The following is a 27,907-nucleotide window of genomic DNA, read 5'->3' on the forward strand; positions in this document are numbered from 1 at the left end:
TTCTGGGCAATTTACATAAAAATGGTCTGAATTATTGAGTTTCAGCACCATGAACACCAGTGTAACCAATGACAATTGGGGGTGTTTGGTTAAGTCATATTCAAGTATCTTCTTTTTTGTAATTATATATGGTAATTTTTCCTTGATACAGTATGTGATGTCTATTATATTCTCTAACAAAACAGAACTTTATTAATCTTATAGTACTACTGCCAGGATTTCCCTGGGGTTACTGGAAAGTGCTATCATCAGGAGAAGTAGCTTTTCAAGTATAAACCGTGAGGTATAAATTTACACACATCTGCTTTGGATTCCACTCCATCTCAAACTGCATCAACCTCTGACATTTCAAGTGTTCACTCTCAGAGCACATAATGTATTAACTGTGCACCCTGAGAGTGAACTGAGTTGCATGTATGGAGCAGCAAAAGAAAGGCCAGGTAGTGTCCTCATGAATATACTGTGTCTTCAGAAAATGTTTAGACTCCTTCACTTTTTACACATTTTGTTATGTTGAAGCCTCAAGCTAAAATATTTTTAATTCATTTTTCACTCATCCAATGACACTCAATACTCCACAATGACAAGGTGAACATAGGACTTTAAAATTTTTTCAAATGTATTAAAAATAAAAACACTGAAATCACACACTGACCCAAGTATTCCAACACTTTGCAATGACACTTGACATTTGGCTGAGGTGCAACTCATTCAAATAATCCTCGTTTAGATGTTTCTGCGTATTGTTTGGAGTCCACCTGTATTCAGTTCTATGATTAGGAAAGGCACACACCTGTCTATAGGGGGTCCCACAGTTGAGAGCACAGAGCAAAACCAAAGCCATGAGATCAAAAGAATTATTTGCAGAGGTTAGAGACAAGAGTGTGCTAAGGAACAGATCTGGGGATGGCTACAAAAAAATTCCTGCAGCACCAAACATTTCCAAGAGCACAGTAGTCTCTATAATTCTTAAATGGAAGAAATCTGAAACAACCTCAATTCTTGCTAAAGCTGGCCACCTAGCAATTGGGCTGAGAAATGCAATGGCCAGAGAGCTGACCAAAAACCCAATATTCACTTTGGCTGGGTTCCACAGAACTTGTGTGGAGATGGGAGAAACTTCCAGAAGGAAAACCAGCACTGCAACACTCCACTAATCTGGACTATATGGCAGAGAGGTCATAGGATACATAAAAGCCTGCATGGAGTTTGTAAAAAGGCACCTAAAGGACTCAGACTATGAGAAACAAAGATTATCTGGTCAGATGAAATGAAGACTGAACTGTTTGATCTCAATTCTAAGGGCCACATCTGGGGTAAACCAGGTACTGCTCATCACCTACACAATACCATTCCAACAGAAAAGCATGGTGCCGGCAACATTATGCTGTTGGGTTGTTTTTCAGCGACTGGGACTGGGAGACTGGTCAGGGTTCAGGGAAAGCTGAACAGAGCAAAGTACAGAGATATCCTTAATGAAAGCCTGCTTATGAATCTCAATAAATAAAGGTTCTTTCTGGAACCTTCACGTGGATGGGTCTTTTCTTAGCTTAGGGACAACTCTAAGAATGTTCTTGAGTGGGCCAGCCAGGGCCCAGACCTGAACCCAATCGAACATCTCTGTAGAGACCAGAAAACAGCCGTCCACCGATGGTCTCCATCCAACTAAAATGAGCTTGAGAGGATCTGCAGGCAAGAATGGTAGACAAAAACCCAAATCCAGGTGTGCAAAGCTTTTTGCCTCATACCCAAAAAGGCTCCAGGGTGGAATTGTTGCCAAAGAGGCTTCAACTTACTGAGTTCTTTCTTGGGTTTGAATACTTTTGTCAGTGTAATGTTTCAGTTTTTTATTTTTGTAATCAGATAGCAAATCTACCTTAAATCTTGTTTGTGCTTTCTTGTTATGGTGTATTGAGTGTTATTTGATTAGAGAAAAAATTTAATTCAAACAATTTTGCCACAAGGCTGCAACACAGCAAAATGTGGAAAAAGTTAAGGGGTTGGAATACTTTCTTACACTTACATTTATTTGCTTAGCAGGCGCTTTTATCTGAAGTGACTTACAAAAGAGGTCAACATAATCGAGGAAACCTGAGTCTTGGGGACTGTTTGCGAACAAGTGTTACAGGACAAGGTTACAGAATTGGTCATTACAAGGGAAGAACTTAGAAAACAAGCTACTGTAAATACAATTCCTAGATTGTATTCACCAAAAATTCACAAAACAAGAGTCTTCAAATACTTCTTAAACACATTGAGGGAGTCAGCATTTTGAATCAAGCTGGGCAGCTTGTTTCACCAGCCAGGAGCTACAAATGTAAAAGAAAAGAGATTTGAAACTATGCAGAGGTGACATCACCAGACGCTGTAAATTAGCAGACCTGAGTGGTTGAGAAAAGGGCACTTTCTGAAGACTCCGTAGGTTACCATTCTCCACTGGATGTTATCAAGATGTATGTGAGACTTGCTTACAGCCTTGTGGTGCATTCTATTGACCAGGAAAAAGTGCAGATTCTTTTCTTTGGTGAACGGTTTCTTACTTCTTGCTAGCCTGTACCAGAAGATCCTTGCCATCCGAGCATATACATTTCCAGTATTGATGACAGAAATCCTGTCACCTGAACTGGAAGAACAAGGTGCAATGACATAGACAGGACTTCTCTCTATGGGATTCCTGGCCTTGTTCCCTTCAACCACTGAACCAGTCATCACCAGTGATTCCACTGAACACCATGCCATACTAAAATTTCTGTCCCATTACAGTATTTGCCAATATACTAAATTTGTAAAAGGTAAAAAAGCACATTCCTTATAAAAATGTTCTTTGTCTATGTGTCTAAAAGTAAGACTGAACAGGAGAGGTGAAATGTGTCATAATGTGGGCTGGTCTTTGACCCCGAATGAATTCTTGTGTGCCCGCAGCAGTGTAAACTCATACTGGTGGGCACTGGTAGTTATGGCTAATACGTAAACAGGGCGGGGTAATATACGACTGGCGTCACTTAATCCGATTTAAAGAATCCTGGAAAAACACTGTATCACGCACCAGAATAACACATAAAAGCACAATCCACATTCTCCCGATTTTTAGCCGTAACCTACGTTTAACAGCAGCCCGATTAAAAACCCCAGACTGCAAGAAGAAAACGTTCAATGTCACAGAGGAATGAAGCCGCGTAGGAGAGTAGCTCGGAGGGGATGGGAGGAGCAAGAGCGATAGATGCTGAGTGCTCGTTTTACACGTCGAATCATTTAATTTAGGGATGCTTGAACTTCAGCTGTACAGAACAACACTGTAAGGAAATTGATGTTAATTAAATATGTCTTATTAGTATTAACAGCTTAACTTAAACTTCACATACCAAGAGGTTCGCGAGCCAACATAGCTAACCAATCAGAGCTCGCCCGCCTTACACACCCTAGTGCGCCACACCCTGATTCCCGGACAGCCAAACATGCTGGCCCGCCTTCCGGCTTCTTGATTGGCGATCATTTTCCCATTCTCGCACCGATTGACTAGAAGCAATCAAGTTTGTTTGGCCGAAAGAGCTGCCAGTTCCTTGCGGTTTGTATCATTGAAGGGTCACGGTTTTCTGTTTTGTAAATTGTAGTAACGCTTCGGGTTATATTATTAATAACTGCACTGAAATAAAAACGAAAGACACAAGACAGCAGAAACCAGGTAACGGAGTGGCAGTGTTTCAGGGAATAGTGTGTGTTGTCTTCTGTTGTTATTTTTTGTTAAAACTGAATGATTCAGTGGAAGGTGTTTTCCTGAATCTGTGAAAATTGCGATTCTCCATTTGTTTATATAGTTGACAACAGTGTTTAATAAAGGTGACTGATACAAGGTAATTTCAGGTGTTGTGCCTAAACGAGGGGAGTACGTTTATATTTTTATTGCTATAATTGATTACTCCTTAATTAGCAAAAGCCTTTGTCCGCGGCGATTTACAATAACATCTGTAAACATGCAATTTAAATGTTCGACAAAAAATTAAAACGTGAATAAGAGAACATTTATTAAGTGTATGCTAAAAGTTCTAAATCAGTGTTTCCTAACCTCGGTCCTGTGGGCTGTGACCTCCCTGTGGCTGCAGGCTTTTGTTCCAACCAGCTTCTGCTTTTAATTGGACTCCTGGGCTAATTAAGTGATGTGTTATTTGGGAACAATATAGAAATTAGAAAACTAATTTTGGTAAATATATATATATATATATATATATATATATATATATATTAAAATGTACCAAGCAGTTATATTGGAATAATGTATTTTTTCTTTTTTGATTTTCATTCTACTTTTCTAGGTGTTCTAATTGTTTAATCCATTATTTACTAATTAGTGGGTCTGATGCTAAATTACTTGCAGCCTTTGATTATTCAGCGTTTGCCAGCGTGTCTGCTCTGCTCATTTTCATTAATAAGATACAACGAAGGGGAAAAACTGCACAGAGAAAGGACAAAATATAATGAAATCAACTAAAGAGAGTTAAGCATTTAAATCTATAGCAAAAGCGGAAAGATTTTTAAATGTCTTATAAATGTAAAAAACATGCTGCTGTGCTTTTCTGAATGTAGAATAAAAGGAAATAATACCAGCTAATTAAGTGAGATCAGTGTTCTCAGGTGTTGTCACTGATTAGGAATCTGGTTGGAACAAAAACCTGCAGTCACTGGAGGGCCACAGGACAGAGGAGGGAAACACTGCTCTAAATATACCAAGAGGTGTGCTCTTCACTCCTGTTTGTTATCTGAAATTAAAACAACTAGCCAAGTCAAGTGGGAATATTGTCGTACCATCTGTACACACAGTGACACCAAGTAAAAACCCCCGGACTATGGTGTAAGAAATACATAATAAACACAGGACAACTGAGGAACTGTACTATAAATGAATAAATAAATGGTAAATGAGCAGATAGTAATACATTGAAACAGATGGCAATGAATGATACCAATAATTAGTAATAAAAACAACAGTAATAACAAACATAACAGTTGTACTGCATAAAAATAAACCACAAGGAGCATATTAGTTAGCTTAACTGGAATACGAACACAGATTCTGCTTGCAAACAGTATACTGTAATTGAAGTAGTAATGGAGGGATAGCATTCCATCATCCGTACTCTCCATGCACTTTTTTCCACATACAAATCTTTATTTTGTACAGCACTTTTTTATTGGGAACACACTCCCAAAGTACTTTACAAGTACAGATATGCAGTACAAAATTGTGCAGGTGTTTCGGACATTTATTTATTGTTGAAACCCAGGCAGACTAAATGACTCGCACATGGCCAAACAGTTAGACCAGGACGGAAACTGACCTTGCAAAATGTTTGTACAGAGTCCAATTCCTTAGCCACTATACTGTACTGTTTAAAAAACATAAAAGATCTCTCAGAGATAATCACAGCCTTAAAGTCTCTTAATAATTTTTGTATTTGTTGTTTGAAAGTGACACATAATGGCTCTAGTTTTTACTCTGTGGTAGTCAAAAGTTGGTCTGCCACTGATGCTTTTTATTTTGTTCCTGTGGATGCCAAACTTGCCACCTAATCTCTTTTGCCTCTTTAGCTTTTAGAAGGATGTCAAGAGACCTGCCATTGGATATTAACATAAAGGAGCCACAATGGGATCAAAGCACATTTGTTGGACGGGCTAAGCATTTCTTCACTGTGACGGACCCCAGGAATGTCTTATTATCCAGTGCGGCACTGGAGGATGCCAGGAGGATTATAGTAAATTATAGGTGAGCCCAAGAATTATTGGTGACGCCAGAAAGTTGTTCTGCAAATGAATGGGGCGTGGGGAATCATTATTTATACCATCATATGCATCAAAATATACTTGAAGATTTTTTTTATCTACAATCAAACTAGCATACAGCACCCTGCAATAGTATTCACTCCTTTTACTAGTTCTCTAATTTTACTAAATAATAAATCTTAAGCTGAAAGTTTGTTCTATTTTATATTTTTATTTAAAAGCACTGAAAATCTATGAGTGTATTATGGTGGCATTTTTCATATTAGAAAAACAGAATATATGCACAGACATTCAATCCCTATGTTTCGAAAACTCCAGTTATTGAATAATTAAAATAATTGCCATATATTCTGGATAAAAACTTGTGTTTAAGAGATTGTTATTCAGGTTGTGAATGTAATGAGCAGCAGTAAAATGTAAGACTAAAAAGCATTCTAAAGAAGTTAAAAAATAATATGATGCTAATATATACATTAGGAAAAGGGAACAAAACAATTCCCAAGTGTTTGGCTGACTCTGGGGATATATTACTTTTTGCCTAATAGGCTATTTGCACACAGTAGTGCTGATATACTCCCTAACAATGAAGCAGCAGTTTGGCATTCACTGTTTTGCTGGTTCAGACAGAGACATTTTTTTTTATTTTACAAGGCAAGGTGTCCAGCAGGCTCATGTTATTATGTATTAAGCTTAAACACATATTCACCTGTCCCTGAATAAAGTTTAATGACTAATTATTGAAGTGCTGTGTTTTTTCAAGAAGCATAATGTAATCACATATCTGTCCCATGTAAGTTCATAGTAGACCCAAGTTTTTAATACGTCAAGATCTTAGCTTTGTAATTGTGGATTTAGCTTGAAAGTTGTTTACCATGAGACTGAGTACGTCTTGAAGCGTATATCTAGTTGATTATGGTATCAGCACTGGATGATGCAGAATGTGGAAGAGTGTGCATATAGCCTATTAGCAACAAGTCAAAGGCATATCAAAAACACCAAGATGTTGCATAAGATGAAGCCTCAAAAATTAAAAAAAATAAAAAGCTACTTAATATTTATGTTAGGCAGAATGTCCAGTAGGGGCTGGGTAGCCTTTTGACTTGGAACCCCTGCAGATTTTTTTTTCTCCAACTTAACTGGAGGACTGTATTTCTCTTATTATATATATCTCTCTTATGTAAGTGTGCATTATATATTTTTGTATACTATTTATGTATTATTTGATTCAAATTTTAATTTGTTTTTGAGCTACATTGCTTACATGAAAATGTGCATAGAAATAAATGTTGTTATTGTATAAAGGTTGTTCCTGAAAACTCTCAGCACAAAACAAGGAAATTTGTGAGAAGCCAAAGAGAGACCAGAAATTACTCTGAAGGAGCTACAGAATTCAGTAGCTAAGAGATGTGTAAAGGTGAACAAAAAAAAAGGTGCTATAAAAAAATGCAGGTTTCTGGTGGTGTTGCTTTAGAATGGGGGTCTAGTTTTTGTGTCATACAGTATATTGGCACCCTTGATATCAGTAGATGAACATTTGAATACTATATGATATGTAAACATTGTTATTAATCAGGTGTATTCCTCCTGGAGTTAGACCTTTTTAGCCTACTTAACTAACAGTCGCACTGGAGTCAACATGGGCATGCCAACATTCCAGTACTGCACTTTTCATACTTGGTTCAGCCCATACCCAACAAGTTTAGGCTGAATTGAAGATAAATAGGTGTATCTAAAAAAAAAAAGTGGTCACTTAAAACAGGACTTGCAGGTCTGCTTTCTTTATAGACCGTCACATTTCACCATAAATAAAAGATTTTAAAGCTGAAACCTTTAGTAAAATCCAGTGTGGTGAGAGAGGACTTGCAGGTGATAAAGACATGGAAGAAGATGATCCGCTGTGGCAACCCCTAACGGGAGCAGCTGAAAGAACAAGAAGTGCATTTGCCTCATATTTTACATGTTTTATTTTGTTAAACAGTCTGACTATAACAGTTCTTTCAAAGTTGACTGTATCTGACTCATTTTTGTTTTTCTTTAGGGCAGGAATAGTAAGCCCAGGATTAACAGAAGATGAGCTGTGGAGAGCCAAATATATTTATGACTCTGCATTCCATCCAGATACTGGCGAGAAGATGTTTCTAATTGGGAGGATGTCTGCACAAGTTCCAATGAATATGACCATCACTGGCTGCATGCTCACTTTCTACAGGTATTTATTATATTAGAAAAGACCGTTCTTGCTCTTGAAGATGTATAATAATGCCAGCATGAGGTGCAAAAAGAGATAGTCTTTGTCTTAATATGGATTAAATTAACTCTGCCTATGTCGGTATACTTCTGCGCTCAGTGCTGCCGGCATGAGCTCTGTACCCCCCCACCCATGAGCCTGAATTGGATTAAGTGAGTTTAAGAATGTTATACTATCATTTTCGATTTTTCTTAAAATATGTATTTTAAAATATTTCTGAAATCATAGGTATTATCTTGTTTATACCTTTTAGTCCAGTCAAAGACGATTTACTTTGTCAACTGCTTCCTTTGAGCAGTTCCATTATAATTATTCAGTTATACATGTACATATGTAGTTTTATTTAAATTAAATGTTAATCTTTTTCTATACTCCTACCTGCAGGACAACTCCAGCTGTGGTCTTCTGGCAGTGGGTAAACCAGTCATTCAACGCTATCGTCAATTACACAAACCGCAGCGGAGATGCCCCCATTACTGTGAAGTAGGAGGCTAAGATCAGTTCTTGAAATGATAATATAAAAGTCCTTTGCAATCTCTCTGTGCAAGGTTAACACACATTTCTGGCGGAAAAACTGCATTTTTTAAAGATTGCCTCATGTGCATGTGAATGCAACCTAGTACCAGTAATGATGTTATTTTGTTTTGTTTCCTAGATACAAGAGAAAATGCATGCATGTTAGTGTGTGCAAGACGTGTATATAAAGTATTCAAAAACATGAAATACAGTAAATTCATGTGGGTCTGAAAAGAAAATATATAAAAATGTGTTTTAAATAAATACTCAAATTTGAAGAGGAGTTATTCATGAAGATTAAAATATTAGTAGCTCACATCTGTTTAGGTGATGCTTCATGAATCTTAGCTGCTTTACAATGCTTGGTTCTGTGTTAATTCGTGGCCATGTGCCTTCTGTGAACACTTCATATGTTCCAAGTATTTGCATGCGTTTCTTCAGACAGTTTAAAGATTTACTGTTATGTTAATTAGTGTCTCAGAAATTACTGCAGTTAAAGCAAATGTGTTTGTGCACCCTGCAGTGGACTTGGACAGTCCCATCCAGTGCTTGACCTCCCTGTATCCCTACACAAAAAAATAAGGGTTAAAAGTACTTAATGGTACTATGAAAAATGTAATGAAAAAAGTAGATAAAAATAATTTATATGAGAGATGCAGGTAAGGATATTAATATTGTACTTCACAAACCGAATTTATGTAGTTTTTCCTATTAGTGTCTTGATTACACTACAAATTCCAAGCTTAATTTTCTAGTAATGTTAACATTTTCAAAAGGTATTACCTTAATTTTTTTTCCTAAGCATTTGCAAAAATAATTTATTATGTATAAAAGTAAGGAATCTAGTGGTGAACACATTGACCTGTAGTATCACCATTTAAATCACCACTTTTAAATAATGTTCCGTTATAACCTAGAGCAAACCACTTAGCCAGTGGGTACTCCATATACAGAAAATGTGTTAACAATGTTAACATTCTACTTTGTAAATGTGTTTTATATAATAATCATTCCACTCATTAATTTAATGATAGAGTATATTCATGTTCTGACCTTTAATCCTCAATTTTATTTTTTGTTGATTCTTTTCTTTTAAGTCAACTAGGTGCTGCCTATGTGAGTGCCACGACAGGAGCAGTTGTCACAGCACTGGGGCTGAAATCTTTAACCAAGGTATAGAATCTTTTAGCACTATGACCCAGTTTTTCACTTTAAGACAAAATTCAAATATTTAAGGTGGAATTTTAATAAAGGAGTTTCACATTTAAAAAAGATGGAAAAAAAAACCCAAATTTATTCTGCAGTAGAGTGCAATGTGAAGTAGTTTCCTTTTCTGCTACAGTGCAAATGTGTTGCTTTCTGTTGAGGCTTGTTATGTTAAAAGCTATTTTAATATACAGTCATATGAAAATGTTTGGGAACCCCTCTTAATTCTTTGGATTTTTGTTTATCATTGGCTGTGCTGGGCGGCACGGTGGCGCAGTGGGTAGCGCTGCTGCCTTGCAGTTGGGAGACCTGGGTTCGATTCCCGGGTCCTCCCTGCGTGGAGTTTGCATGTTCTCCGGGTTTCTTCCGGGTGCTCCGGTTTCCTCCCACAGTCCAAAGACATGCAGGTTAGGTGGATTGGCGATTCTAAATTGGCCCTAATGTGTGCTTGGTGTGTGGGTGTGTTTGTGTGTGTCCTGCGGTGGGTTGGCACCCTGCCCGGGATTGGTTCCTGCCTTGTCCCCTGTGTTGGCTGGGATTGGCTCCAGCAGACCCCCGTGACCCTGTGTTCGGATTTAGCGGGTTGGAAAATGGATGGATGGATTGGCTGTGCTTTCAAAGTAGCAACTTCCTTTTAATATATGACATGCCTTATGGAAACAGTAGTATTTCAGCAGTGACATTACGTTTATTGGATTAACAGAAAATATGCAATATGCATCATAACAAAATTAGATGCATAAATTTGGGCACCCCAACTGAGATCTTACATCAATACTTAGTTGAGCCTCCTTTTGCAAATATAACAGCCTCTAGATGCTTCCTATAGCCTTTGATGAGTGTCTGGATTCTGGATATAGGTATTTTTGACCATTCTTCCAAACAAAATCTCTCCAGTTCAGTTAAATTTGATGGCTGCCGAGCATGGACAGCCTGCTTCAAATCATCCCATAGATTTTTGATGATATTCAAGTCAGGGGACTGTAACGGCCATTCCAGAACATTGTACTTCTCCCTCTGCATGAATGCCTTTGTAGATTTCGAACTGTGTTTTGGGTCGTTGTCTAGTTGGAATATCCAACCCCTGCGTAACTTCAACTTTGTGACTGATGCTTGAACATTATCCTGAAGAATTTGTTGACATTGGGTTGAATTTGACCCTCGACTTTAACAAGGGCCCCAGTCCCTGAACTAGCCACACAGCCCCAGAGCATGATGGAACCTCCGCCAAATTTGACAGTAGGTAGCAGGTGTTTTTCTTGGACTGCGGTGCTCTTCTTCCGCCATGCAAAGCACTTTTTATTATGACCAAATAATTAAATTTTTGTCTCATCAGTCCAAAGCACTTTGTTCCAAAATGAATCTGGCTTGACTAAATGAGCATTTGCATACAACAAGCGACTCTGTTTGTGGCGTGAGTGCAGAAAGGGCTTCTTTCTCATCACCCTGCCATACAGATGTTATTTGTGCAAATTGCGCTGAATTGTATAACGATGTACAGATACGCCATCTGCAGCAAGATGTTGGAGGTGATCTGTGGGTTGTCTGTAACCATTCTAACAATGCTGTGCATATGCCGCTCCTGTATTTTTCTTGGCCTACCAGACCTGCTGGGTTTAACAGCAACTGTGCCCGTGGCCTTCCATTGCCTGATTACATTCCTTACAGCTGAAAATGACAGTTTAACCTCTGAGATAGCTTTTTATAGCCTTCCCCTAAACCATGATACTGCACAATCTTTGTTTTCAGATCTTTTGAGAGTTGCTTTGAGGATCCCATGCTGTCAGTCTTCAGAGGAGAGTCAAAGGGAAGCACAACTTGCAATTGACCACCTTAAATACCTTTTCTCATGATTGGACACACCTGTCTATGAAGTTCAAGGCTTAACGAGCTCATCCAACCAATTTGGTGTTGCGAGTAATCAGTATTGAGCATTTACATGAATTCAAATCAGCAAAGTTAAAAGGGGAACCAAATTTTTGCACAGCCAGTTTTTCACATTTGATTTAATTTCATACAACTAAATATTGCTTCACTAAAAATCTTTGTTCGGAAAACACCCCAGTACTCAGATGTTCCTATGAAATGAAAGACATACCACTGTTATCTTTTTTTTTTTCGTTGAAAGCAGAGTAAATTATTATGTAGGCTGAGAGGGATTCCCAAATTTTTTCATATGACTGTATTATACACCAGTAGTATAATGCTTATACCAGTCATGCCAACCTAGTGTACAGTCATAGTGCACTGTGCACATACTTGATAACTAATATATAAATTAAAACTTATTTTACACTATCGGCTAGTAAGTGAAAAATGGGCATTGTTCACTTAGATGGGTTATTATGCATAAATGTAAATGCAGACTTTTATGCACATCTGACTATGGATTATGAAGGTGTATTAAAGCATAATAATAATAGGAGGTTTTTTGATATTTTTTACTTTGTGTAATGTATCACCAATTAAAACAGGACACTGGAACAGGAAACCAGAAATAAATGCATGGCTTAAAATTCAAAAAGTACAGAAAGATTTTGAACATTATTATTTATTGTGTGTGTCTCTTAATGGCTTTCTGAATTAAATGGGATAGTCTCACAAGACATATATGGCCAATACATTACATTTCCTCAAAATGAATAGTTACCCATCCATCCACTAGGAAACCTTAAATCCAGTGTGGGGCCACAGGTAGGGATAAATCCTGTCTAAACAGGATGAGCTGCTGAGGTGCCAGTGCATTGGAGGACATACCTAAACCCCATTTCACACAGTTTAATTTTGTTTTGTTCAAATTTTTATTACAAAAATAAGAAAGTGAAATACCAAGCACATCTAAGCACAGGGCCAGTATAATGCCATCAGTTAATCTAATACACATCATGTGGATGTGGAAGAAAATCTAGAGCACCTTGAGAAGAACGTCATGCAGACAGACAGCAATGAATTTTGATCACTTTAAGCAAATTTATTCCTCAAAAATGAATGCAGGCAAGGACTAAATGTAAAAAGTAGATTAAATGAAATACGTAATTAATTTATTCCTAAAGATCGAGAAGCCATGTGTGTACTTTTCAGTAATGCATAAATTATCTATTGCATGTTTGCACTTAAAAGAAATCTAAAGAACATCACTTTTGCACATGTTGATTATTCAATTATTTTGTACTCTGGTCTGCTTTTGAAGTTTTCTTTTTAATTTCAGAGTGATACATAGACCTGTCAGTTAACGAACATAAACAAAAGGTTGTTAATCTTTTTTGAAATTCTACCACTTGCTTAAAATACTGCTAGCCAATGACTGTGCAGCACAAGAGTACCAAAAACAGTATGTGCAGAATTTATGAATTTTGTAATGTGGGCTAAGAAAAGAATGTATTAAAATCATTATACATTTTCTGTATCTTTTAACATAAAGAAAATCATGCACTTTCACTTAATGTTCCAATGTAGTTTCTGTACTTAAAACAGTAATTTTTGTTTTGGAAAAACTGCAGTGGGTATGTAAATATACAGTATGCCCTATAATATAACATTTGGTTAAGGTGACAAGGTACAAATAAATAAATCTTTACAAAAAAAAAATAGGATTGAAAACAAATCAACCCCCACCCCTGAGAAAGAGAGCATGGGTAACAGACTAAAACTTAAACTCATCAATTTATTTATTTTTACTATTTTTATTAGGCGGATACAGATAAATGGAGAAGAAAAAGAAATAGGGAGAGAATCTACTTCCTCAGTGCTTTAAGAGCTTATTCTAAAATATTATTGAGTAGATCCTGCCAGGTTTTGAAAAAGTTCTGCACAGATTCTCTAAGTGAGAATTTGATTTTTTCTATTTTCAAATAATATAAAACATCAGTTACCCAATAACTTAAAAGAGGAGAGTTAGGATTCTTCCAGTTTAGCAAAATAAGTCTGCATGCCAATAGTGTTGTGAAGACAATCACAGTTTGTTTGTCCTTCTCCACTTTAAGCCCATCTGGAAGCCCACCAAACACAACTGTTAATGGGTTACGAGGGATTGTCACACCAAGGCTGTCTGAAAGGCACTTAAACATTTTTGTCCAGAATGATGTTAATTTGGTGCAGGCCCAAAACGTGTGACCCAGTGAGGCTGGAGCTTGATTGTAGCGTTCACAGGTTGGATCTTGCCCTGGAGACATTTTGGACAATTTCAAGCAAGACAGATGTGCTTGATATATAATTTTGAGTTGAATAATTGTGTGCTTTGCGCAAATGGAGCTCAAATGAATTCTCTGCATTGCTACCTTCCACTCCTTTTCTGATATGTTGAGTGAGAGATCCTTTTCCCATTGTCCTCTTGGATCTTTGAAAGGGAGGAACTGTACAATATTTTTATATATTACAGAAATGCTGTCTGAGTCCTTGAGATTGAGCAATATTTTTTCCAGCATAGAGGAAGGTGGGAGATGGGGAAAATCGGGCAGGTTCTATTTGACAAAGTTTCTAATTTGAAGATAGTGAAAGAAATGTGTTGCTGGAAAATTAAATTTGGAATGTAATTGTTCAAAGGATGCAAAGATGTTGTCAATATAAAGATCTCAGAGCAATTTAATCCCAAATGTTTTCCAGATATTAAAAACTGCATATGTTTGTGAGGGTTGAAAGAGGTGGTTCTCATGCAGAGGTGCCACAGATAAAAGATTCTCCATCTTAAAATGCTTTCTACATTGGTTCCATATTCTGAGTGAGTGAAGCACAATTGGGTTATTAGTATATTGCCGATAACTTGCATTTATTGGGGCACAAAGCAGGGAATATAGAGAAGTACTGCAGGGTTTTATTTCTATTGCTGACCAAGCCTGTGTATGTTGACCTATTTGGGTCCAGGTTTTTATAGCTTGTATGTTTGCTGCCCAGTAGTAAAACTGAAAGTTAGGTAGAGCCATGCCACCTTCTGTCTTAGGTCTTTGTAGAGTCGCTCTTTGGATACGTGGATGTTTTAGGTTCCATATAAATGAGGTTATGGTTGAATCTAATTGCTTAAAGAATGATTTATTGATGTATATTGGAATGTTTTGAAATAAAAAGAGAAGCTTAGGAAGGATATTCATCTTAACAACGTTAATTCTTCCAGCTAGAGTGAGATGGAGGGTTGAGCATCTATGCAAGTCTTGCTTAATTTTTTCCATGCAGACGGCAAAATTTTGTTGATAAAGAGCTTTATGTTTACTTGTGATATTTACCCCTAGGTATTTAAACTGATCTGCAATACTAAAAGGGAAGGTGTCCAGTCTAATATTGTATGCTTGAGAATTCACTAGAAACAGTACTTTTATTCAAATTAATTCTGAGACCAGAGATCTTTTGAAATTCTGTAAGTGCTGTTAAGACTGCAGGCACAGTATTTTGTGGGTCTGATATATACAAAACCATATCATCTGCATATAGAGAAATTTCCTGTTCCAAGTCCTTCTCTGATAATCCCCTTTTTCTGATAAGGATTTCGACAGTGAACTGCCACTGGTTCAATGGCGATTGCAAATAGCAGTGGTGACAAGGGGCATCCTTGTCTGGTACCACGTTCTAGTTTTCAAGTAGTCTGAGCAAATGTTGTTAATACAAACTGAAGCTTCTGGATTGGTATACAGTAGTTAGATCCATGTACAAATATTCACCTTTTCACAACAGTCATTCATATCTTGTCTTGGTTGACACAGCAATTTGAAATGTGTCCATTGAGTATCAATTTTGATCTCTTCTGACAAGTAACACATTTTCTCCAAAATATAGTTGGTTTATTCTCATGCATTCTGGCAAACTCCGGAGGAGCCCTAAGACAATTCTTTTCATTAAAAGGCTAATGTTTTGCAAGTCTCTTTATATAGCTTACTGTCACACTATTACACCATTCTTATTAAACTGTTTAGTGATTGTTGGCCTGGAAGTAGGTTGTCTTACAAGTCTCTTTATTGGGAGTATTCAGGAAATACAGTGTAGCCTCAGTTCTTTTTAAATTGTTGAGTTAAACAAGTTCAGAGCTTATTAAAATGCTTTGTTTGTACTATGTATATGTACCAGGGTAGGAAATAAGTTTATTTAAGTTGCAGTTTTTGCACCCACTGATCAAAATCCAGTAGCATTTTATAAAGAATTTGGGGCATTTTGCAAAATCTACAAAATAACATTTTACCCAGTCTTTAGTATTTAAAGTAACTTGGAAAGAAAGAGAGGGGGCAATCCAACAAAATAACAGGAATGGGGTAGGAAGAAATTGCATGAAGAAAACGTTTTGACACATGTGCATATACTACCAGTGACATGGAAGTGTGCAACTTACTAAAAGAATTACGGTCAAGCAGAATGGTGGTGGGAGGAAGCTCAAGCTAGATTAAAAGCATTGAGGGAGACATGCATTTTCCTTTTGTTCATTAATAAAGTTGTCACTTGTTTTTGTTGATCAATCCTGTTAATTCATTGTCAGTTCTTCTTCATGTGCCTATGCATGGTAAAGTTAATGAAACACTATGGTTACCATCTGCAAAAATGTCAGATGATGTGCTTCATGGTGGCAATTTTAGGTCCCTTTCTTCATGAACCTAAGTTCAGTCTGTAGCAGGCATATCAAGCAACAGCCTGATTGTTATAAGTAAATACCTAAGTAAGTGTATAATAGACTGACATATCTGAGTGATTTAGAAGTCACTTTGATCCGATATGATGACTGCCATCTTGTGGAGCACTTGACTAAATCTGGGCCACACTTTGAAACCCACTGAAACAGTATAAGTTTCCAACCTGGTTTCCTAACAATGTTTTTAATATTAGCCACCCTGTTAGTCACTTAAATTAACCCATTCATGAATCATCCTCAGAAAGATAAATCATTACTAACTGTGCAGATGTGTGATGATTTGTTTTCAATCACTGACAAAAAGCCACATATTTTATGTTTTATGCCAGCTTTGCAATACACTTGAAGTACGTTGTGAGCATGCATTTCTATTTCACACCCAACTTACTTCCATTTTTCAATGGATGGTTATTATTACCCATTAAATAGTTACAGAATTGTGCTGCTAGTAGTGGTATTGTTGTTCGCGTTTTGAAGTAGCCGGTTGTACAAACTGTATTTGTATGTTTATACTCTTAATTAATTGGAGAGTTTCAAAGTCATACCATAAAATTTCTTGCCTTAAATAACGTTTATAAACGGTGTAAGAAGAAAGTTTAAATATTACAAGTGTGTTTTCGATTATTATCTTTTCAATAGTACATAAAATATACATTTAGAATGTGGTGTAAACAGTTGGAGAAGAGACTTTAATAAATTCATATTCAAAAAAGAAGTGTGAAGTTATTTGTTTGTTTTTTTTTTAGCATTTACCTGCAATTATTGGTCGTTTTGTTCCATTTGCAGCAGTGGCTGCAGCAAACTGCATCAACATTCCTTTTATGAGGCAAAGGTGAGTAAAAATAAACTGATTCAGAAATAACTTAAATACTACAATCGCTCATATTTACATGCATGTTTACATGCAATTTTTTGTTATTTTTTCTTTAATTCATAGCAATATGCAATAAGTGGCTTAACCAACTATCTTGAAATGCATGTTTGCAATATAGGAAGATTTTACAGTTTTGCCAAATAATCATAACGAGGAAACTAACAAGAAAACCACAAAAATAAGGAAAGGACACGCTAAGTCCACAAACAGAGTGTCCGGACCAGAAATTAACACAGTATCCAAAACTGTGAGACAGTATTGCTAATTACTGTGCCATCCTACTACATTAGACGAACGTAACATTTTTAACCAATAACATCAGGCAAGAAAACTAATTATGATATCTTTGGTAGATTATATATGAGCAAAATGTCCTCAAATACTCTACCATGAACATCTTGGCCTGTCTATGGTTCATTGATCTAAATTGGTTTTCATTTTCTTGTAACAAACATTATGTGATTCTCTTCAATGGGCCAAATTAGTGCACCATAGAAATGATGGAGTGGGGTTCACAGAAGTTGGTCATCTTGGGCAAGAAAGTATGTTCTTTTGAGGTATGTCCTGCACGGAATTTTGTAAATGTCAACAATTTGGTAAATCTTAACCTTTGGCCATGCTTGTAATTGGCGTTTTCCGCTGCCATTACAGTGCTGCCTATGGTTGATATGTGCAGGTTAGTTAGTAACAGACTGATATATCTGGGGGTCAATGTAAAACAGTGGTGGATACTGAACCAGCAGCCTTTTGATTGACAAAGAAGCCCAATGCTTTAACAACCAGGTTGCACATCCTCCTACTGTTGTATGAATATGAAATGATTCTTGATTTTAATTCATTTTTATGTTTTATATGTTATACATTTTACACTTCTAGCAAGTAAAAATAAAATTTTAATGTGTTTAAAAAGAGAACTGAAATATGGGATTCCAGTGACCGATGAAGATGGAAAGCGCCTTGGTGAATCTGCTAAAGCGGCTCAGCAAGCTATTGCTCAAGTTGTCGTCTCCCGTATTGGTATGGCAGTTCCTGCTATGGGTAAGGCATATTCCTTTAATGTTAAAATAAAAAAAAAGGAGCAGGAGAAAAAAATCACAATATTAAATATGTAATCAGTTGAAATTTCAGGGTTTGCAGCATACTTAACAACATTTGGTGTCCTTCACATGTCAGGGCTTTGGTTCAATTTTTCATATTTCTATAGTATACAAAAAGGCTTAAACTATAATCAGACACTAATTAAGTTGGCAAATTAGCATTTTAAAATTTAGCTAGGCTATATGTGACTATTGCATTTTACTCACAATAATAATAAATACTATGTGTTTTCATCCTTATTATTATAAGTTTTATTTATGTAGCGCCTTTCATACACTCAAGGACACTTTACAATTCAATACACACATTAACAAGACAGTAGAAATTACATACACGAAAAAGAGTAATACTCATTGAAAAGATGTGTTTTTAACAGAAGTTTGAAATTAATAATAGATTTTTCCTCGCAAAGGCTGAGAGGGAGAGAATTCCAAATTTTAGGGGCCATCATACTGAAAGCTCTGCCACCCATAGTTACTCACTGTACCTAAATACAGGTTAGTAAGTTAGCGTCCGAAGATCTTAATGCACGAGCAGGAGTGAAAGGAAGCAGCAGCTCCGACAGATAATGAGGGGCTAACCCATGAAGGGTTTTAAAGGTGAGAATAATAATTTTATATTTGATTCTTGAAGAAACTGGTAACCAGTGTAAATCATAGAGGACAGGAATGATGTGAGCAGATTTTTTAGTGTGTGTAAGTAAACGAGCAGCAGAATTCTGAACATATTGTAATCTATTGGTATATTTAGTCGGGAGGCCATAAAACAAAGCATTGCAATAGTCCAGACGGGAAGTGATGAAAGCGTGAATGAGTGTTTCAGTATCTTTCACACTGAGGAAAGAATGCAGATGAGCAATGTTGCAAAGATGAAAAAAGGCTGTCTGTACTATTGAGCTAATGTGCTTGAAAAGTAAGAAGCTGGTCAAAAATGACACCCAAATTACGGAGTGATGCTGAGGGTTGAACCAGGATCCCATTAATGTCAATTTTTAGCCCACTAAGGGTAGAGAGGACAGATTTGGTACCAACTAATAAGATTTCTGTTTTATCAGGATTGAGTTGTAAATTATTATCTGTCATCCAATGATTGATTTCCCGAATTCAGTCAGTCAGCGCTATTACTTCAGCAATATACAGTGGTGTGAAAAACTATTTGCCCCCTTCCTGATTTCTTATTCTTTTGCATGTTTGTCACACAAAATGTTTCTGATCATCAAACACATTTAACCATTAATCAAATATAACACAAGTAAACACAAAATGCAGTTTTCAAATGATGGATTTTATTATTTAGGGAGAAAAAAAATCCAAACCTACATGGCCCTGTGTGAAAAAGTAATTGCCCCCTTGTTAAAAAATAACCTAACTGTGGTGTATCACACCTGAGTTCAATTTCCGTAGCCACCCCCAGGCCTGATTACTGCCACACCTGTTTCAATCAAGAAATCACTTAAATAGGAGCTGCCTGACACAGAGAAGTAGACCAAAAGAACCTCAAAAGCTAGACATCATGCCAAGATCCAAAGAAATTCAGGAACAAATGAGAACAGAAGTAACTGAGATCTATCAGTCTGGTAAAGGTTATAAAGCCATTTCTAAAGCTTTGGGACTCCAGTGAACCACAGTGAGAGCCATTATCCACAAATGGCAAAAACATGGAACAGTGGTGAACCTTCCCAGGAGTGGCCGGCCGACCAAAATTACCCCAAGAGCGCAGAGACGACTCATCCGAGAGGTCACAAAAGACCCCAGGACAACGTCTAAAGAACTGCAGGCCTCACTTGCCTCAATTAAGGTCAGTGTTCACGACTCCACCATAAGAAAGAGACTGGGCAAAAACGGCCTGCATGGCAGATTTCCAAGACGCAAACCACTGTTAAGCAAAAAGAACATTAGGGCTCGTCTCAATTTTGCTAAGAAACATCTCAATGATTGCCAAGACTTTTGGGAAAATACCTTGTGGACTGATGAGACAAAAGTTGAACTTTTTGGAAGGCAAATGTCCCGTTACATCTGGCGTAAAAGGAACACAGCATTTCAGAAAAAGAACATCATACCAACAGTAAAATATGGTAGTGGTAGTGTGATGGTCTGGGGTTGTTTTGCTGCTTCAGGACCTCGAAGGCTTGCTGTGATAGATGGAACCATGAATTCTACTGTCTACCAAAAAATCCTGAAGGAGAATGTCCGGCCATCTGTTCGTCAACTCAAGCTGAAGCGATCTTGGGTGCTGCAACAGGACAATGACCCAAAACACACCAGCAAATCCACCTCTGAATGGCTGAAGAAAAACAAAATGAAGACTTTGGGGTGGCCTAGTCAAAGTCCTGACCTGAATCCAATTGAGATGTTATGGCATGACCTTAAAAATGCGGTTCATGCTAGAAAACCCTCAAATAAAGCTGAATTACAACAATTTTGCAAAGATGAGTGGGCCAAAATTCCTCCAGAGCGCTGTAAAAGACTCATTGCAAGTTATCGCAAACGCTTGATTGCAGTTATTGCTGCTAAGGGTGGCCCAACCAGTTATTAGGTTCAGGGGGCAATTACTTTTTCACACAGGGCCATGTAGGTTTGGATTTTTTTTTCTCCCTAAATAATAAAAACCACCATTTACAAACTGCATTTTGTGTTTACTTGTGTTATATTTGACTAATGGTTAAATGTGTTTGATGATCAGAAACATTTTGTGTGACAAACATGCAAAAGAATAAGAAATCAGGAAGGGGGCAAATAGTTTTTCACACCACTGTAAGTTGGTGCAGTGGGGTTAAATTTAGATAAATAAACTGTAGATTTAGAAGTATAATCAGTCAACAGAGATGAGGAATGGTTAGTAGAGAAACTTTGATATATGGTCATAATTTTTGACTGAAAATACTCCAAAAGTAGATTACAGTGCTCAACAGAGAAATAAGGATTTTTAACAGCAGGTTGACAAAGTCTGTTAACTGTATTAAAAAGATATCTAGGGCGACCAGTACCAAAGTCAATAAGAGTGGAATAGTACTTTGAACGTGCCGCCAATAAGGCACATCTGTATTCCTTCAGATGTTCGGTGTAAGCCAGGGCATGAACAGCCAGACCAGTCTTCTTCCAGAGCCTTTCCACGTGGCAACCAGTTTGTGCCATGGTACGCAATTCTGCTGTAAACCATGGAGATGACCAGGTAGTAGGAACAACCAAGGATTTAATAGGTGCATAATGATCCAAAATTTGTGACAATATGGAATTATATAGAGATAAAATCTGCATAGGGCAAGACAACCCAGAAACATCATGGAGACAGGAAGCACCAACAGACATAGAGAAGGAACTGATCAATGTTCTTGATATTACGATAGGTTATTTTAGATTTTAGAATTATTTTAGGGACAGGATAAATGAAGCTAAATTCAATCAGCATGTGATCGGAGATACTAAGAACAGTACCGGATGTACAGACATTCTGCAAACCAGTGGAACATACAAGATCCAGAATATGGCCCTTAGCATGGGTTGAAAAACCAACATGCTGCACAAAACTGAAACAACCCAGTACTGAACGTAACTCACAAGCAGATGGACAGTCAGAATCCACATGAATATTAAGGTCACCAAGTAAAATAACAGCAGTAGACATGCCACAGACAAGAGTGAGTATTTCATAAATTCAGAGAAAAAATCCAGCTGAAGCTTAGGAAGTCTGTAGATTAATATAATATGCAGCGAAGCCTTTCCAGTGATTTTTAACAACCAGGTATTCAAAAGACAATGTTGTGAAAATTAATAGTGGTTTCTTTAAGACAATCACGCAGAACCACCGCCAATCCACCTCCTCGGCCCGTCAGGCAGGGTTTAGACAGGTAACTGTAACCAGAGGGGGAAAGCAGATTTAGTTGTAAGTAATCACCTGGATTTTGCGACGTTTCTACAAGGAACAACATGTCCAGTTTTTTAGAAGTTGATAAGTCGTTCAGTAAAGTAGTTTTATTAGTTACTGATCTGCAGTTCAGGAGTGCACAGTGGAGAGTTACGTCAGATTGTAATCCTTGGTTACTCCAGTCTGGCATTTGTGGCAGGTGTCTCAGCCAATTCATCTGCCTACTCCCATCATCTTGCGGATTGTCTTTTTGAGAAAACAGGTCTAACAGACCAAATCGTGGAAATAGTGTTGGCGGATGCAGAGGTGATATTAAAATAACACGGAGAGGAGCGGTGTAAATACCGCGGATGAGTAATGCCAAGCTCCATGCATAAGCCACCGTATCTAGTCTGGAGTGCATACGGTAAGCACATTAATTGTGTTGTAGAGTAAGTAATCATCTTCAGAAAAAGCAGTAACAGCTACCACCACGTTAGCCAGAACCCATAAACTAACTCCAACTGAGCAGAAAACAAAATAAGCTAAAAAAGTCTTAATCCTAGTCTTGTAGAATAGTACACAGCAACTCAAATGAAAACTGTATTTACAGCTGACACTAATGTAAATCACATATTTTGTTATCAAATGTTTAACGGCAAAGAGCATAATAAAGGCAGTACAAAGAAACACTTGAATCCTTCAATTTCTACATTGTCTTAACCATCTGTGATCACTTTTAGAGTCAAAGGGAGCAGCACTGGGCACAAAGCAAGAACCATCTCCAGACACCAGTGTACTCTCTCTCACGCTGTATTGGTGGATAGTGGATTACAGGGAGAGAAGGTGCAGACTCCACACACACACACACAGACGGCCTGTGTTCCAGGATTTGATCCTAGGATTCTGGAGCTGTACAATAGCAGTTCAGATTACCACAGAAATAATGTTAAAGAAAGTCTGATAGCAGTTAACTTGCCAACATATTCGGATTAACTTTAGATTTTGTTTATTTTGCTTTAGGTTAAAGCTAGAATAATATATATAAATGCAGTATTATTAACTAGATGTGTAAGCCTGTGCTGTAAAAAGCCTGGGGTCCTAAAAACTATTTAAATCGTCAGGGAAAAAAAAAATTGAAATGTGGAGATGTCACGTAATTGAAAGGAACTACTCTGGGCATCTCTCCTAGTAGGATTTGTTTTGCAGATGTGCTTGCATCGCTTGTGCATTAGGAGCTAAGTGAGTTTCTGTTTCTTTGGAGGTGGAGCCCTTACCCCGACTCCACCTCTCACTTCCGGGCCGGACAGACAGACACACACACTTCTATGCATATATGTTAGGATTTAGTGGTAAAGGTTAAAGCGTACTTAAATAAATTAGAAATAAAAAAACATAAGTACATTTTATGGATTTACACATTTTGGTAAGGTATTATTTCTTAACATTTGTCCAGTGCCAGTATTGTTTAGATTTAATTTTTAACATTGCTCTAACTCTCATGCCCCATCACTCACATTCCATTTACTTCTTCTGGTGAGATCTGCAGTAGGAATAGACTAATCTGGGAAAACTGAATTATTATATCTAGCAACAATATGCAGGCCATATATATTTTCAATTACTGTAACCCTATATAGCTAAATGGATCACAGTTACTTGTCCCCTTTTTGTAAACACTCTAGAATGCCAGGCTGGAGGCTGTGCCCACACCTGTTTAGTGTCTCACTCACTGAACATCTACAGTATGTAACAGAAGAGAAACAATCTCTTTCAAGAAAGCTGGCTGTGGAGGCTAGTATCTGTGTAGGTTCAGCTAACCTAACCTAGTCAAAACTTTTCAAACTCCTCAGTGCCAATCAAATGACATTTTGAAGCAAATCATCCAGCTTCCTTCACCAAGATCTAATTTATCCAAATATCTCCTATTACCTGACAGGTACTGCATCTGTCTTCAGGAGCAAGTCCAATTTTCAGTCGTTATCAATGTGGCCCCTAATTTTAGAGTAATTTGTTAAAGATATCAAGTGTACAAGACTCCTAACAACACAATATTTTATATAAACTATGCCTCCTCCACATCAGGGTTTGAAAAATGTCAAGAGAAGTTAACTTAATTCACTTTACTGTATATGATAGGATGAAGTATTTTTGTGATCACCTGGAAAAGCGGTTTAGAAGATGAGAGGAGATGGTCCACTGTTGTGATTTTGTGTAGAAATCTCAAAAGAATGAATATTCTTTGATGGATGAGTCAATCATAAATGTTTTGTTCTTCCTATTAGCCATTCCACCTGTCATTATGAATGCACTGGAGAAAAGCGCTTTCCTAAAGGTAATTGTTTTTAATGTATTATATTAGTATTTCTATAAAAATATAAAAAACATAACATAGATTCATGTAGTTATTGTTCCTCAAATCCCCGCTGAAGTATTATAAGCTTGCCTGTATTATTTCTTAAGGCATGTCCTATTGTAGAAAGTCCAAAATGGTGCACATATGGTACCTTCTATAGAAGGTATTCATGAGCTATTTTGGTTAGAATGTTAATGTAAATGATCACTAACTTAAATCTCCCCAGTAAATCTGAAAATCCACATAGGTACTGTATGCTGCAAAGCAAATGATATGTTTTATTGTTATTTTTTCATTCTAGCGATTTCCAGTTTTCAATGCTCCTATACAGGTTGGCTTGGTAGGATTCTGGTAAGTAAGCTGCCTCAGCATTATGATTAAATAAAATTGTCCATGTTTAGTTTAGGGTGGTGTGGTTGTGCAGTGGTTAGACCTGCTACCTCCTAGCTGCAGGGTCAGGGATTGTTTTCTAGCTGCTGTGTGGTGTTTGCACATTTACCCTTTACATCAGCATCAGCGGATGTACTTCTCCTGGCATCCCATTTAGACTTGGTCCCTAGAGTTTTGTCCTTTGCTAGCTGTTTTTTGCTCAAGCTCTCTGCAAGTTTAAAGGATGGATTGGTGTACCACTTATATAGTATGGATTTAGTTAGCTTTATTGTTATGTGTAGTTTTTTTTAGAACAGTAAAAAGAACATTTTGGCAGAGCCCATCTAAATACAGAACTTTTTCTCACCTCAGCCTGATTATTTCACAGTGGAGTAGTCGAGGCTAACTTCTGATTTGGCTTCCAGTTCCGAAAGGAGGCCATGATCCTGCCGACTACGCCACTGTGAAATAATCGGCCTCAACACAGGAAAAGGTTTGGGGCAGCAAAAGGGTTTTGTTAAATAGCACTGATGTGCATAGATTGGAGTCCAAGACTGAACTGAATTAATGTTCCAAACATGGTGGCTTTAAAGGCCATGACCGGAAGTGACATTCTTCTGTGTGCCAGAACCGGAAGTCACGTTCCTCTGTGCGCTGGAAGTGATGTCTTTACAGTTGAATCCAGCAGGTTTTCTCATTTTTGGTCTGTAGAGGCAACAGAAGAGGGTTTAGTGCACCCGCCACTTCCTGGCATGGAATTACCTTCACTTGGTCCATACAGCTCCCTTCTACTCACACATGTATGACAACAGATATATACATTTCCTTGGGGATACAGGAACAAAATCGATGCATTTGAAGAGAAACCCAGGAAACTCCATACAGAAAACATGAGATTCAGACCCAGGACACCTTATGTTTAAGGCAGCTGTTCCAACTACTGTACCACCTTCCTACCCTGCAGGCTGGGTGCTCTTATGTACACTTAATACAACTGTTCTTCCTTTTCAGTCTTGTCTTTGCTACTCCACTGTGTTGCGCTCTTTTCCCACAGAAAAGGTAAGAAGCCTGCCCATTGTAATATCTAGTTTTAACACAGAAACTGTACTGTTACATTTAGGTGTAGTGAGGAACAGCATGCTTTGCTTTTTGAGCAAAATGGCAGTCAAGAAACACATGGTTTAACATCCTGTAAAATGTTAGAAAAAGAAAATGATCCTGCATACAGTAATTTTTTTTTCTTCTATTTCCAGCTCAATGAAAGTAAGCAGCCTTGAACCAGAACTTCAGGCCCTGATTCAAGAGAACAGTCCTCATACACATACAGTCTATTTTAATAAGGGTTTGTAGATGTCAACCAGAATTCACACATGATGGCAATTTTAGAGAAGCTTTACTTTTTATGGTGTCATAAGAGTATTGTTTGCTCAAGGTAGGTATTTGCAAGCATAATTCACAAGGTTTTTTAAAACTATTTTTTCTTCAATTGTTGAACTTGCACAGCAGGTGTTCTTCTGGTGCATGTGTCCTTAGATGGCCTGGATATATTTCAAATCCTCCTGTTACTTCCACACTAACTTCATTTACTGGACAGCTTTAAACATTGGTTGTTGACCTTTGTGGCATCCTGGGAAATTACGCACAGAACAAATATTTTGTAATCTATCAGTGGCTGCTTGATAGCAATACAGAAATATATTTAATAATGCACAACTGGCAGCCCCAGGCGGTCAGTATTTCCAATATACCAAACCATGTAGGTGATAATTTCAATATATAGAAGTAATTCTGTAGTTTTAAAATATGTTTTAAATTATTTGTAAATTGCCTGGTGCTTATTTATAAAATTCAGGTCAGTGTTTAAATTTGGTAGTTTTTATCATAAGGGACACAGAGTGCTCACTTTGGCAGTGAAACAATCAAATCCAACAATTTTTCTAGCATATAATGTGTAATAATAGACCACTTCTTAATTCTACAGTACTGAATGATTGAACTCCATCTGAATCAAAAGGCAGCTTAGTTGTTTTATTTTGTCAAATCAAATTTTATTCCATTTGTGACTTTTTTTCTCCATTTCTGTGCTTTCTTCTTTATAAACGTATATGAAATAGCAGGGCTATAATCTGAGAAAAAGACATGGAGATAAGGCTTGATCCCCAGAGGAAAGAGTGTTTAGGGAAATAACTCCATCTTGTGGTCTTCACGCACCATGCATAAAACATCAACCCAGTCTAATAGGTAGCTGTCTTTGAAGCCAGTATTCACGTACAGTACATTCAGAAAGTATTCTGACCCCTTCCTCTTTGTCACAGTTTATGTCGCAGCCTTGTGTTAAATTTTTTGTTCCCTCCTCAAACAACACTCAATTTCCCAGAAAGACAAAGCAAAAAATGAATGACATTTCTGCAGATGCATGAAAAATAAAACACTGAAATATCACATTGACAGAAGTATTCAGACCTTCTGCTCTGTACTTCATTGAAGCACCATTGGCAGTGATTATGGCCTCCTGGAGTCGTCTTGGCTATGTCGCAGTAAGCTTTGCACATCTGGATTTGGAGTTTTTTCTTCCATTCCTCTGCAGAACTTCTCAAGTTCCATCAGGCAGTTGGAGAATCTTTGGGGTGCCTTTTTGTAAATTTCTAACATTCGTTGTTGTGCTGTCCAGCCACTCTGCCATAAAACCCAGATCAGTAGAGTGTTATAATGATGGTGGTCCATCTAGAAGTTTCTCCAGTTTCCACACAGGTTCGCTGGAGATCGGCCAGTGTGATCACCGGATCTTGGTCACCCCTCTTACCATGGCTGTTGTCTCATGATTTCTCCGTTTGGTCTGGTGGCCAGCTCTAGGAAGAGTTGTGACTGTACCAAACTTCTTCCGTTTGAGAATAGTGGAGGTCAATGTGCTCTTGGGAACCTTCAGTGCCACAGAAGAATTTTTGTAGCCTTCACCAGAACTGTGCCTTAATGTGTCTGAACTCTGCAAGCAATTCCTTCAACCTCATGGACTGGTTG

The 27,907-nt window shown here is 37.5% G+C and overlaps 1 protein-coding gene across 1 annotated transcript; it reads left to right on the forward strand.

Moving 5' to 3' along the window:
• Nucleotides 1-3,547: 3,547 nt before the first annotated feature.
• sfxn3 (sideroflexin 3) lies at nucleotides 3,548-26,754 on the forward strand. Its single transcript, XM_028795754.2, has 11 exons — nucleotides 3,548-3,682; nucleotides 5,584-5,758; nucleotides 7,814-7,984; nucleotides 8,408-8,506; nucleotides 9,637-9,712; nucleotides 17,096-17,181; nucleotides 18,134-18,261; nucleotides 24,450-24,499; nucleotides 24,822-24,871; nucleotides 25,901-25,948; nucleotides 26,143-26,754. The coding sequence occupies exons 2-11, from the start codon at nucleotides 5,595-5,597 to the stop codon at nucleotides 26,237-26,239; spliced, it is 969 nt and encodes a 322-aa protein (XP_028651587.1). The 5' UTR covers nucleotides 3,548-3,682; nucleotides 5,584-5,594; the 3' UTR covers nucleotides 26,240-26,754.
• Nucleotides 26,755-27,907: the final 1,153 nt, after the last annotated feature.

The sequence above is a fragment of the Erpetoichthys calabaricus genome, chromosome 2 (assembly GCF_900747795.2).
Source record: "Erpetoichthys calabaricus chromosome 2, fErpCal1.3, whole genome shotgun sequence".
Lineage (NCBI taxonomy): Eukaryota > Metazoa > Chordata > Cladistia > Polypteriformes > Polypteridae > Erpetoichthys > Erpetoichthys calabaricus.

What these genes read in the sequence shown, in the direction of transcription:
- sfxn3 (XM_028795754.2), top strand. Translation starts at nt 5,595, where the DNA reads ATGTCAAGAGACCTGCCATTGGATATTAACATAAAGGAGCCACAATGG. An exon ending in AGGATTATAGTAAATTATAG is followed by an intron (nt 5,759 to 7,813) that starts GTGAGCCCAAGA and finishes GTTTTTCTTTAG; the next exon opens with GGCAGGAATAGTAAGCCCAG. An exon ending in GATGCCCCCATTACTGTGAA is followed by an intron (nt 8,507 to 9,636) that starts GTAGGAGGCTAA and finishes TTTTCTTTTAAG; the next exon opens with TCAACTAGGTGCTGCCTATG.